The sequence below is a fragment of the Falco peregrinus genome, chromosome 8 (assembly GCF_023634155.1).
Source record: "Falco peregrinus isolate bFalPer1 chromosome 8, bFalPer1.pri, whole genome shotgun sequence".
Taxonomy (NCBI): domain Eukaryota; kingdom Metazoa; phylum Chordata; class Aves; order Falconiformes; family Falconidae; genus Falco; species Falco peregrinus.
In genome coordinates, this window is record NC_073728.1 from 34,155,232 (window position 1) to 34,169,322 (window position 14,091).

General features: G+C 39.6%; 1 protein-coding gene across 2 annotated transcripts; it reads right to left on the minus strand.

Annotated features, from left to right (window-relative positions):
• Window positions 1-890: 890 nt before the first annotated feature.
• On the minus strand, window positions 891-13,032 carry DDX18 (DEAD-box helicase 18). 2 transcript variants are annotated; one of them, XM_055812683.1, is made up of 14 exons: window positions 12,831-13,032; window positions 12,508-12,684; window positions 11,368-11,511; window positions 10,733-10,868; window positions 10,150-10,250; window positions 9,838-10,037; window positions 9,635-9,749; window positions 7,550-7,689; window positions 6,543-6,704; window positions 5,582-5,734; window positions 4,753-4,866; window positions 3,766-3,822; window positions 2,260-2,437; window positions 891-1,633 (listed from the first exon to the last, which is right to left on the minus strand). In XM_055812683.1, the coding sequence occupies exons 1-14, from the start codon at window positions 12,946-12,948 to the stop codon at window positions 1,491-1,493; spliced, it is 1,938 nt and encodes a 645-aa protein (XP_055668658.1). In that variant the 5' UTR covers window positions 12,949-13,032; the 3' UTR covers window positions 891-1,490. The 2 variants fall into 2 exon arrangements, with proteins under 2 accessions (XP_055668658.1, XP_055668657.1); XM_055812682.1 differs by having other exon boundaries at window positions 12,508-12,690.
• Window positions 13,033-14,091: the final 1,059 nt, after the last annotated feature.

The window sequence follows — 14,091 nt, forward strand, 5'->3', positions numbered from 1 at the left end:
AAATGATGAAAGCACTGGAACAGAATGGTCCTGCTGTTTTCCCCAAAACCCAATCCGGTTTCTCCAAAGGTCAAAAGAAAGTTTGCCAGTGTTTTTCTGCAATACTTCCAACGCACATGCCATAGTTTTAAATCTGACATGCTACTTCAAAAGACCTAAGGAACAACAAACAGCCCATTTGATACTGGAATAACTACATATGCTTTTGTATTTATAATTGGTCCTGGATTACATTTTAGATGTAAATTAAAAGCTGTTCTACTGTAATCACACAGGGCCCAGATTTCTGGATTGTGACATTTCTTTCCTTGCATTGACAGATTTTTAACGTACTATTGCCCACCACCACTGTAGCCTTGTAAGAACATACCTACCTCTACAATTGTAGATACGAAAACAATACACGTAATAGACTCTACTTTGGCCCAAACGTATTCTTTTTGTAGTTAGTCTCCACTTTTCTTCTGTTTGCAATGTGTATTCCCCTCCTCTTCCACTGCAGTCTTTCTATTTCTCCCTCAAAATATTCTTCGAGTGTATTTATATCCCATTTCAATTAGCGAGTCTCCCCACCCCCTCAATCCTGTGGTAGTATCTTGGACCTAATAAACTAATACTAAGAAACAATTCACTTTTGTACTTACAAGAAACCAGTGCAAAAACTCTCACTGCATCAAGGTTATGGAGCATTTTAAAAAAACAGTATCTGGGCTAAGTGCTTCAATTTATGCAATTTGCGTTTCTTGATTCTTTGCATATTCATAAGTGAGTACACTAGACTACCAGATTGATAAATTCAGATTTAAAGAGAACAGGAAAGAAAACCAAACTAGAATGTTACCATTTTATCACAACATTAAAAGAAACAAGTGTTAAGCATGTCTCAGATGTAGTTTAAGAGATTTTTTTTTAATCTTGGACACTGTACTTGTAATACAGATACGACTGAAATGAATCATAAGTTCATACAACCTTAATTATTTATAGGTATGTTCTGTTCTAAAGGAGTCTTCCTCCATTCTTCAGCATATCTGATGGACAGAGCAGAGATCTGTAGCACTAAAAACCCTAGTAATGATTCATGTGATTAATTTTTTTTTTTAATCTTAAATCTTACACTGTAATCTGTTGTATTGTGTAATCCAACAATTTTCAGAGGCCTGCATAGGAAAAAGGGTAAATGAAGGAAATTCTTCTATAAAACCTGGGTTTTTTCTTTAATAAAAAGCACTATAGTATTGACTTAAGGTAATTATATTCAGCGATCTTTTTCCTTACAACAAGTGTGGCAACATTAGCTAGCCATATTCTCCCTTTCTATCTTTAGTCTGCCTTCCAATGAGTCTTCCTGTATAAAATATGTTCCCAGAAACAAAACCATAAAGACCCCTAAAACGTGAATAGAGCAGTTTATATTGGAAGTAACTCCAAGATGGTTTTGATCAAGGTAGTCTATTCCAATGCCACAAGCCATTTTAATGAACATGTAATTAACGAGAAAACTGCCGACGGTCCGATTTCTTGCTGATGTGTTTGAAGATTTTAGCTTTGTGGACATTCTTCGCTTTCTGGTAACCAAATCCCCCACCTCCACCTCTTTTCTGTAGTCTTCTGCCATGGTTGCTGTTAACATCTGGAATTTTATTGGTTAAAGAACTTAAAAAGGAATAATTTGAAATGTTGCTTTTTAGATATTGTAAGGGTTAATAATGTGAGAAAAAGTAGCAGCATTATACAAAAAGCTGAGTTGCGTAACTACAGACAAAACTAGAACTTTGTGCCTGTGATTGTAAATAATGCTTTTATTCCTCCAGTTGTCCAGCTAAGTTGGCCAAAGTACTGCTTCAAATTCCATCCACTGGCAGGTTTGATAGTAGCCTAGATACAGTCTTCTATTTCATGCTCTTGCCCCTCTGTTTCAATATTCCATGATTATTAAACTTAAACACTTACCTTTCAATGAAAGTATTTTACATGGATGAGAACAATACTCTAGAAGATGTATGCATGTATGCATTCCAGTTATCTGCCACCCCACAGCAACTGAAGTGCATACAGCATGTACGTGCACTAAGACATAGATGTTTGTAGGCATTTTTTGTAGTTTTAGTATTTGGTATTTAACATTTTCTTTGATGCATTTATGCGATTAATAGCAAAAAAAAATCATCAGGATTTGAAGTAGCATAGGAATTATCAATGAGTTGCATTTAACATAACACAGAAATTCAGCTTTGAAACACTGTAGTAAAAGGATACTGAGGTCAACAAATGGAGGAACTTTAAAACCAAATGAAAGGCTGACTTTGGGAAGATCCAAGTTATTGACATTATAGATCTGCTTCAGAGAATGGGAGTCGTAAGCTCTAATGTAAGCTTTGTATGCTTCCTGGGCTGACTTGTGAAGGAAGTAGTTCTTCTCAATCAGTTTTTCCAGCTGGTGAGGGATAAAAAAACCCCAAAACAAAACAAGAGGCATATCCAATTATAGCTGTACCAAATGTATAAATCATATTCAAGCAGATTATTTACTGTGTGAGCTGCAGTGACATTCGCTATTCATTTCAGCAAAATTGCCCTGTGACAGTAGAGTGAACATACATATATCAGAGTGCTTTTATAAATAGAGGCACAAAAAAGCCTGAAGCTGAATTACAGTACCAAGCCTCAGCAATATGAAAATTCAAAGAAATATTAAATTGGGTTGTCCCTAACAAGCTAATCGAGGAGTATACAACTGCAGCCACACCACAAAACTGTGTATTGGGAATTAATGGACAACAACAGTATACTTTTATGTCAGACATCTAAACTGTATGAGTCCATGTAATTCTATAAGTAGCCTTATCCATTTGGTGCAAACGCATCATAAAATAAGCAGTATTAATTCTAACACAAAAATGCAGATGCACTAGTGTAGACTAAGACAATTTATTTGTTGTGGGCTAAGTTCCCAATAATCTTTTGATCCAAGTGCCTCATTTGATGTTTAATGTATATATTAATTCAGCACACTAAAAATAAGTTACATTAGACTTCATTACTTCCTAATACATTTGTAACTAGGATCATCTTTCTCTGCAAGGACTGTCTTCACTGCTTCTAGTACTTGGTATTTCAAATTTAAACTGCAAAGAAACTTTACAGAGCTCTTATCAGAATAATGATTCACAGGACTAAACAACAGTAGAAATCCACATCCACAGAATTATCTACACTGTTCTTATTCAACTTTGTGCTCAATGGCTATTTTTGTAGCACTGGAGCACAGAACAGGTTTAGCTGATGCTGGGCTTTATTAACACCAGCTAGTTAAAAATACACCTGGACTGCACACTAACATTTCTAAGTGTTGATACTGGCTCTCTTTCTGCACAGTGAAGTCTAAGTAAATCATCTTTTAAGACATATGTTACTCACAATTAATCTGCAGATACACAACTATTCAGTAAAAGCTACCAAGCCCCTGTTTGCTATGCCAGACAAGAACATTCTGTTTAAAAGTTGAAAGCAGGTTTACATCACCGTGGCTTTGTGATGTAATGGGAAAAAACAATTCTTACAAGCAAATAATGATGACAATTTAATACTAGCTATTAAAAGGGACAATATAACAGAAGGATTTACTGCACAGTACTCATCTACAGAAACTTTTCTAAACAAGTATATGTATTCTTAAACTGCAGCCATTATAGACTATAAATTTCTCCACATAAATTATTACACAGGTATTCAGAGTAGCTGTAGTATGAAGTCATTTCATACCTGAGACTGGATGTCTGAAATTTTTGACCAAGAAAATTCAAATTCACTTAGTGGTACCTTAAACAAAAAAAAAAGAAATAAAATATAAAAATTATTTATGCTGTGTAAATAGTGAACGTGTTTAGGACCTAAGACCTGTTGGATTACAGAAGATTCATTTTTTTAATACCACAGCTGTATCATAGAATTGTTTAGGTTGGAAAAGACCTTTATGATCAGAAAATCCAAAGTAAACCCAGCACTGCCAAGTCCACCACTAAACCATGCCCCTCAGCCCCACATCTGCATGTCTTTTAATTACCTCCAGGGATGGTGAATCCACCACTTCCCTGGGCAGCCTGTTCAAATGCTTGACCACCCTTTCAGTAAAGAAATTCTTCCTAATCTCCAATCTAAACCTCCCCTGGGGTAACTTCAGGCTGTTTTCCCCTTGCCTATTGCTTGCCTTTACATCGATATGCCAGTATTATCACTTCCTTTAAGCTAGAATAGTAAAGGTGCTCAGTATGTCATGTAATTTTACCACTCTAGCTTTTGCTTTAGAAGCCATACCACTTCAATTATAAGTGGCAAAAATCTGGAGAGCAACCAAAAAACCGTGCAGTTTGTTCATACTAAAATGATTATGTTTTGAAGAAAGCTATGCTTCTTTTGGAATTAAACAAAATGGAACTGAGTCTTTAAACAGAAAAAACCCAAAACCTACAGAAGCAACATCCAGGTTTTTTTATTTCCTCTGGATGGTCAAACTCCCAGTATCCTTCCACAGAGAGGTCACAAAAAATTCATTTAATTTTTACTAACACAAGTTGCACATTCGCAAAGCTACTGTATGTACACTTAATATTTACCTTTGTGTTGCTGACTTTAGTCTAAACAACAGAACCTATTTGCTTAAAAAATTAAAATGTTTGATTGTTACAGTTTTTGCCTTTAAAAAACCTGTTGCACAGTTTAAAAAAATTTAAAAGTTAGACATAAGTTTACCCTGGCTTGTTTTAGGTAACGAAGAAAGCCCAGTTCTTCTGGTCGTAAAATGAGCAGAGCGTGCCCTCTACCATTTATGCCTCTGGCAGTTCTACCAACACGATGAATATATTCCTTTTGGAAAAAATAAGAAACAGCAAGTCCAATCAGTCTTTCAAACATGTAATAATCAAACAGCTGCACACCCCACCCTCCATCCCCCCCGATTTTAACATTAGTGTAATACATAATCCATTATTTTTTAAGACTTTTTCTTAGCACTGACACATGGATGAGGGAAACTTAAGTGCTGAAGATGCAAAGCATAATTAGGCTGAGACAGAATCCCTGACTAAAAGTATTTTACCTTTTACTGAAATAAAAAAAAAATCTCACTCTACTATAACTGAAAATAAAACCTTGCTTTTGGTATATTTGCTGTATATGTCAGAATTGAGTTTTTTGAGGTTTGCTTGTTTACACTGGACATTTATTCAAATAAGAAAACCCCAAATTTCCACTGCAAAAGCTGTTAGGAGACAGTGATGCATATTAGCTCATACTCCTCCTGAGACGAGTTTTGTTGTTTAACTTATTAGATTTCAAATTAATTTAACAGCACAAAGAATAAAGTTTTTAAAAGCAGCTCTTAAAAAGGTTAACAAAGGTCTCAGCTACATGGAGCATTTCCTAGGAGCTGGTCAAAGAAACGGAAAAAATCAGCAGTGAGAGATGAACATGGCTGAATCCTGGCCTCTGTCAAGCAGCAGTTTCAACTTTTCTCTACAACTACATTTGTAGCTACGATTTGACTTGCTGCTGCAAAGTTTCTCTTATCTCCTTAACTTACTTTTGGATCATCTGGAGGGTCATACTGGACAATCCAGTCAACTTCAGGAATATCCAATCCTCTCGCAGCTACATCAGTGCACAACAGTATTCCAGATTCTGCATTACAGAACTGGAAAAATGTTGTAGTACGTTTGGTTTGTTTCTGCTTGCCCTAGAAGGAGAAGGGAACAGACGCATTAATGATGAACTATCAACTGAAGGGGAAAGAAAAAAAAAAAAAAAAAAAAGTCTGCCAACTTGTAAGCTTAAATCTCATTTCACATACTATAGCACTGCCAAAAATGTAAAATAATTTGAGGCATCTTTCTGTATAAAAAGGACATTTGCAAATCTAGCAATAAGATAGATTACAGGTTAAAAAACAATCAACCAACTACCATACTTGTATCAGTTCTATCAAAGTATACCAAAAAAACCTCCACAAGAACAAAATTAAAAAAGGACATTTATGGTCAGTTATAACTGTTTCATAAACTTTCAGTCAATTCTTTCTCCTAAACTACACATTTTGTGGTTTTGACAAAATATTTTAAATACTCATCCAAATGGTAAGAACTGGCATAATAAAACCAAACATCACCCTGGCCTTAGAAAAAGCACACAACACTTCAGAGATCACAGCACTTGAATTCCTCTGACAATAGCTTTGCTCCACAAATTGAGTTTTAGTGCTTGTAAAAGGCAACCTCTTGGAAGAAAACAGAAAGCTTTCTACACATAGAGCATAAATTAATATCAGTGTTCAGTCCTGGTCTGGAAAATAGCAAGATTAACAGTATTGAGGTGTTGTTATTATACAGTCTTTATCTCCTTCCTCTACAGACTAATCGAGATCATCATCATTTTTCTGAACGCGGCATCTTTTGTTAGAAACCGGACTGAAAAAAACAAGGCAAGTATGTCAGTAGCAACTTACAGGTACCACTACCACATTAAAAATCAATGAATAAAATACTTACATGAATGGCCAAAACAGGCAGATCAATATAGTTGAGTAGTTCATAGTGGTACTTTACTGACATACATGAAGAAAAAAATACCATTAGTTTCTTCTTCCGGTTCTTCTTGAGGAATGTGAATAGCAAAAGGAATCTTTTTTCAGATGGACACACGACATATCCCTGGAAATTTTTAAAATATTGTTAAATAAAGCAGTATGGAACAAACTTTTGTTTCAGCAATACCATTAAATCAGGGAAGTGTTATGTTGTGAAACAAATAATTCTTCCAGCTATACTGGGCCAAACCACTCTGTTTATGGGCTGTCCCTCTCCTTCGTACATGAAACTCCTAAAGATGATAAAGCTGGCAAGAAACTTCTGTACTAACTTGAAATATGAAGTAATTTTTAATTAAAATTACTAGCATAAGTTCAGTGAAAAGTAATTAGTTTATACAATAAAAATTAATTTCCAGAACTTTCAATTACTGACATCAGGCATGAAAAAAAACTGCATAGGTTCCCTAACATTTTTTTTTATGATGTCAAGAATTTTAGTTTATGGAATTCTTGCTACTGGTTTACTCCATTAAGGTAATAGCTAGCTACCGGTAATTTTATAACAACATTCATCATGTCAACTGCACAAACACAAACTACTGTGCAACTCCATTTAGCTACTATCTGCAGCAGCAATAATGAAATATATCTGAAGTGTATTTATCTCTAGTAACCAACATGAAAATAGTCAGAAAGACAACTGGAGTGTAGGTGTGCAATACAGGTAAGAACAGACAAGTGTAACTATATTACTATTTCATGAGGTTTTCTATCATGTGTCCTGCAAACAATGACTAGATACACATAACTTACTATAGTTAGGAGACTAAATAAAGCCCTTCAGGCAATTGACAGCTTTTGCCCATTAGGACGATAAATGCATTTTAAGATAGCGTCTGTACAACCCAGTTAAAAACATACTGGACTTCACAGATCATATTCCTTTTAATAACATCTGTGCTTTACCTGTTCAAGACCATCTACTGTTGCTGTCTCCTTGTTATCATCAACCCCAACGTATAACGGCTCTTTCTTCAGAGAGATCTTTGCCAGATCTTCAACCTTTCTGGTTTGTGTAGCAGAAAAAAGCATTGTCTGTCTGCGCTCTGAAAAAATATTTATTTTGAAAAAGACAGCCTCATTTTTTGAACGAGAATTCAAACAGAAAGTCCATAAAATCTCCAGCTGCAAACTCCCCTACTTTTTTCAATTAAATTCGAGTTTAAACATACTGCTGCTGACAAAGAGAGGTGTAGTTGTATTATGGATCGTACAGTATGTTTACTTAGGCTGCCCCTACCCCCAAAATCCTAACAGCTATCAAAACACAGTATTATCTCTGGGAAAATGTTAATAACTATTTGCAATCCAATTTAGATACAGACCAATGATTTAAATAGAGACCAACCTTGTAATTCTAACTATAAATCAGTTTTACTCCCATATTAAAATGCTTGTGTTAAAAAAAAAAAAAATCATGCTAGACTGTGCAAGAAAAAAAAACTTACAAAAGCGCATTGTTACTGTTTGTCTTGCAAAATCAGTCTTGAACATACACGTTTGTGCATGCTATTTAGTCATGTGGCAGTCCATCTGTGTCGGACCTCAGCGACTTCAAAGGTCTTAGAGCCCGTGTAGGAAATCTGCCTGCCTGTCATCTCTTAGCTCAAATACACATCCTGATCCTGTAACATTTTCTTGTTACACAAGTACATGGAAAATGCAGACTTAGCCTGTTCCATTTCATAGCTGCAAGAACAGTAGCAATTGTTCCTGCTGAACAACTGGTGCCACTGTTTTTGAAAAACTGCTTTTCTATTTCAAAGTGTCTGTTTCAAAATATAATTTACTTCCTAATGAGACAAAAAATATTTAAACTCATGCAAAGTAAAAATTTCTTTTATCTGTAATTTTCCACCATGAAGAACACATCGTTTTCCTACTTCCATTTTTAGCACTGTTCATTAACAGTCCTTATGGGATGTTATTTATTACATTTATATATCTGTATTTTAAACACGCAGATCTGCATTTAAGATGTGGAACCTCAAACTATTTATCACTGCTTTTTCATGTACTGTTTCCATGGGGTTTTTTTTCTACATTTTGAAAGTTAAAGGGAGAGAGCCTGTTTGGCTCTGAGAATGTGTTTAATACATCAATTATAATGAATAGCTAAATGAGAAATTAGGAGAAGATTTCAAGGCAAGTACTTCATCACAGAATGGTTGGGGTTGGAAGGGACCTCTGGAGAGCATCCAGTCCAACCCTCTACTAAAGCAGGTTCACCTAGAGAAGGTAGCACGGAGTTGCATCTAGGTGGGTCTTGAACATCTCCAGAGCAGGAGACTTCACAGCCACTCTGGGCAGCCTGTTCCAGTGCTCTGTCACCTTCAAAATAAAGTTCTTCCTCATATTCACACAGAACTACTTCTATTTCAGTTTGTGCCTGCGGCCCTTGTCCTGTCACTGGGCGTCACTGAAAAGAGCCTGGCCCCATTCCCTTGACACTTGCCCTTAAGATACTTGTACAGATGGTAAGATCCCCTCTCAGTCTTTTCTCCAGGCTAAACAGGCGCAGCTCTCTCAGCCTTTCCTCATAAGGGAGATGTTCCAGTCTCCTAAGCTTAAACTGCCTTAAACTTCCCTTCTTAAACGTCCTTAAGATACTGTTCTTGGAGGTATGAAGAAAATTCAAACTGCAAGTCAGAAGACCTTTTCCCTTCTATTTAAGCCTTATTAGGAAATAATGAATTGTAGGAAATAAATGGGCAGCGGAAGATGAATGAAAGAACATAGATGTTAAACTAAAAGGATCTTACATGAATAAAATTATATTCCTAAAGTGCATATGAAAACTCTGTCCTTCAGATGCATGATGTAAAATAAAGTAATATATACTATCAGAAGAAAAGGACAGAGTAAGACAACCACTCTGAAGTGCATTTACAGAACTATAAAAATTAATGACTTCTCTTATAATAATCGAGTCATAAAGGATACATAATGTTAGTCAAATGATTTCCAAGAAAGACAGATTTTTTTTCTTACTTGGTAGAAGTTTTATGATCTGTTTCATTTCTTCTTCAAATCCAACCTCCAAGATACGATCCGCCTCATCAATTACCAAACACTGCAAGTTCTTATACATGAAACCTGGAGTGTTCTAGAAGATTAACAAATTCAGAGCCAGACAAGGACAGGAGTTTTATTATGTTTTACTAACACAGATTAGACATGAATATTTTATCTACCTGCATATGATCCAGCAGTCTTCCTGGTGTTGCCACAATTATGTTGATTCCATTTCCAAGTTTCTGTACTTCTGCTGATCTGTTACTACCCCCCATTATCAGACCATAGGTGTGAACATGATGATTCATAAGTTCTTTAAGAACTCCATAGGTCTGCATAGCAAGCTCCCGAGTAGGAGAAAGAATAATAACACCTGTTCCTAAAAAATATATCAGACAAGAGTAAGTTACAACTTGTCCAATCCCCCTCCCAGCCATGTCCCTAAATGGCCATGCCACAGTAAAATTCCACTGTGAAATAAAGAGCCTTACCGTTTCTAGGCATGAATTTTAGCTTGTAGATGAGCTCTACTGCAGGAATAAGAAACGCAAGTGTTTTGCCACTACCTGTTTTTGCAGCTGCTAAAATATCCCTGTATACAGCAAAGTTAGAAAAAGTAGTATTTAGTTGATCGTACAGAGAAAGGAACAATCCTATTCTGAACAACAGTGACAATGTAAAAACGTAACAAGGCTTAAAGAAAACCAGTAGAGTTGGTATTAAAGAGTTTGGTGGCAGATGTAGTCCACAGTAATCTGTCACTAGTGACAGCATGAGACAGCGTCTTTGAGACACCCTGATAAGAAGACTAGTGAAAACAGACTTCTCTGCTGCCAAAGCCAGTTGCAAAGCAGTTTCTATGAGCTTATCCTAAATACTTTTCAGGTGCAACACAGATATACTTTGTTCACTTGTATTAATGTCTATAAACCAAATACATAAAACATATGAGAAAGTATTTTAAAAACCCCAACAGTTTAGCTGCAGAAAGTCACATTTCATGTAGTTAGCTTGCTAGCAAAATTTACACAACATATGGGGTCAATATAGTGATTGAAAAGATGTATTTCTTACCTGCCTTCCAGAAGCGGCTTAATACTTTTATGCTGAATTTCAGTCATGTGTGTAAAACCCATGTCATTTATGCCTTTCAATGTATTCTCACTGACAACACCAGCCAGGGAAGTAAAAGAATTGTCTTCAAAAGCACCTGAAGAAAGGGGGGGGAAAAAAAATAGTCAAACTTATTCCTTCAATTCCATCCACTAACCTAGATGAAAAAAAATTAAAGGACTTTTCCTTATTCCTTTCTTCCATAATATCCTAAGACACTGACAAAATACTCCCTATTAATGTGTCCCTAAGAATACTACAGAGCTGTTAAAACACGAATGCACTGCTGCTCCTGCCAAGTTTACTAGTCATACACCTCCATCTTGCTCTTAATTGACTTTTTCCTCTGCAGTAAAACATATGTGGGTATATAGGTTTTCAAATGTTTTCACTAGCAATTTTAAGACTAACAAGAGTGTGCATATAATGCAAATTTCAAAGAACAGTAACTGAGTGACAACTGTACAGTTGCCAGTGTCATGTCACTGACATTCAAACATCTGACTTATAAAACTAATTTGAAAACTGAAACTTGCTCTGGAAGAAAGTGTCAGACCCTGGATTTTTGCACACGTGAAAAAGAGAATGCAAGATACCTGTTACACCTAATGGTAAACTGGGCACTTCATCCTCCTCTCCCTCCTCCTCCTCCACTTCTTTCTCTCCAGAATCCTGCTTATCTTCATCTTCTACCTCCACAGATTCATCTTCTTCAGTTTTTGCTTTTTTAGTTTCTGTATCTAGAATGTTATTTTACAGTAGACAAGTCAGAGATACGAAGGATATGTTCATCATTAAAAGCTGTTCCACAGAGTGAATTTCTTTAGGCTATAAACCATGTACAAATGTCATGCTTTTTTCATGGTGTGGGAGCAGGGCAGGAGAAGGGGAGGCAAGTTTCTGTGGAAATTTCTGAGGCAGACAGCAAAAATATTCCTAAGCTCCTTCCACACAATCCACTTTGCATAGCAGAATAACAAAGCTTAATGTATGTTATATGACATTTTCTGTGGAAACATGATAAATTATCCTTTAACAAGTTACAAAATTATTTCCTATCTGTAATGCAGCCATCAACTTTCCAACACAGTTTGTGCTCAGGACATGTGAAATGCAATGTCTCCGTTCTGCTTTAAATACCTGAATCTGCTGAGTGTGACAGCACCTCTTTATCTGCATAACCGTAGTAAGTGGCACAAAGATAAATACATAAGGGATAGAAGCTTCAAATACCTATGTGCGTATGTGTCTCTATATATATATACATGTAAAAATATACACAGATGTAGCAGCGCTTGTGGGGTATAGTTTTTGGGGGTAGTTTTCCAGCATACTTTAGTTTCATAATACAAAGCTGTTGCCCAAGGTGGGATGCACTGCTGGAAGATGTGCTGGCTGCACATTCAAGCACTGACGGCACCCAGCTGTCAAAGCTCTGCTTTGGGTTGACGTGTTTGATATCTATTATAAGCAAGCAAACAACCATACTTTGTGTTATAAAACAGAATCCTATGCAACAAACTGGTTGCTACTGGTTTAGTATGTATTAAAGCTCCAAAGTTACAGCTGGAACAGGACCGGTAATGCCGAGGACCTCCCGGGCACACCAGGGTGCTGGCCACAGCCGGGCCCACGAACTCTGTCCGACAGGGCGGAAACCGACAGTAGGCGCTTTCCGGGGTCCCCAGGAACACCTCAGTGCTGAGGGCCTGGCTGTGTTTGTCACGCTAACGTACCGCCCTGAGCATCAGCCGCCGCCTTCCTCTTCTTCTTCTTCTTCTTCCTCGCCTCCCCGCCGCGGGGAGCGACCGCCGCCTCCCCGCGCTCCTCGGCCGCCGCCGGCTCTACCCCGGGGGCCTCTGCTTCGGGGGCGACCGCCGCCGCGGTGCCCTGCGATGCCGCCTCGCCGGGCACGGGCACTGCACGGCGCGGGGGCACGTTCCGGAGAGACAAGGGGGGGAAAAACACAACATCAGCGACGGCTCCGCAAGCGCTCGGCCGGGGAGAGGCCCCGCAGGGCCGCCTGCCCGTCCCCGTCCCCGTCCCGTCCCCGTCGTACCTGCCCCCTCGGCCTCCCGCAGCTTCAGGTTGCGCTGCCGCAGCTTCAGGTTGCGCTTGTGGATCTTCCTGCGGAGCAGCCGCATGGGCAGGTTGCCCGCGGCCACCGACACCGACATCGCCGCCGCCCGGCCCCGCTCAGCCCGCCACGCGTGGGGGGTGCAGCGCGGCGCACGCGGGCCCGCCGGAACCGCCGCCCGGCCGCCAGGCCTGATGGGCGGCCCGCAGCGCCCCCCGGCGGCCCGGAGGTGACAGCGCCGGCCGGCAGCGGCTGGGTCCCCCCTGCGGCGGGGCGAGCCCGGGCACGGCTACCGCGCCGCGCCGCCTGTCCGGCCGTGGGCGCTTGTCCCCGCTGCCCGTCCCTTAGCGCCCCGTTTTACCCCTGGGAAGGGACTCGCCGTCTCCGCCACAGGCACCCGTCTTCGCCCGGTAGCGCTGCCTCCGCTGGTGGTTACAGGTGCTTAACTCCAACGCGAGGAGTTATGTTCCCGGGCATCCATCCACCTGCGCGGTGCCACATGTAGGAGAGGTGGTTTCAGGTACCCCCTGCGTGCCCTCCCGCGGGCAGCCCCTGCCTCCCTCCAGCGCCAAGCTCTGACACTTTCGGGCCGGCAGGACCCCCGGCGCCGACCCCGGGGATAAAGCACAGAGCCGTGCCGTCGGGGCGGTCCTGCATCTTCCGTAGCCGCCTGGCCCACTGCCGGCTCCTCCTGATAGCTGCGAAAAACGTGGAAACCCCCTGGGCTTTCAGTGCCAGCCAGCGGGCCAGGTCTGGGAGCCGGCCGCTTCCAGGGCACGGTTTCTTGGAGCTCTGTTAGGCAGCTCTTTCCAGCTGGAGCTCCCAGCTGCACCTCGATTCCAGTGATCGGCAGCATGACTTTTCCTTTTGCTGTCCTCCTTTTTTTTCTTTTTTCTTTTCTTTTTTTTTTTTTTTTTTCTGGCTCTGCATCCTCTTCCACAGCGCAGTTCCTGGAGCGCCCTTCCCATCCTTCCTGACCAGCAGATGGCACAAACAGTACAGGGATTTGCGGCAGGTTGCTTGGCTGTTTTAACCAGTAACCACCCTGTTAGAAATCTGAACTACAAACTGTGTAAGGTTCAGCCTGCAATACCTTGCTGTAAGGCAGAATAAACTGCAGAACTATTACTATAGTAATTTCGAAGTCTTTCTTGCATATAACATTTATTTTTTTTTAAAGCTATTGAAACAAAAGTAATTTTTCACCATCTGTAGTTGTTGTCTTGCAGAGCCTGTATGGATC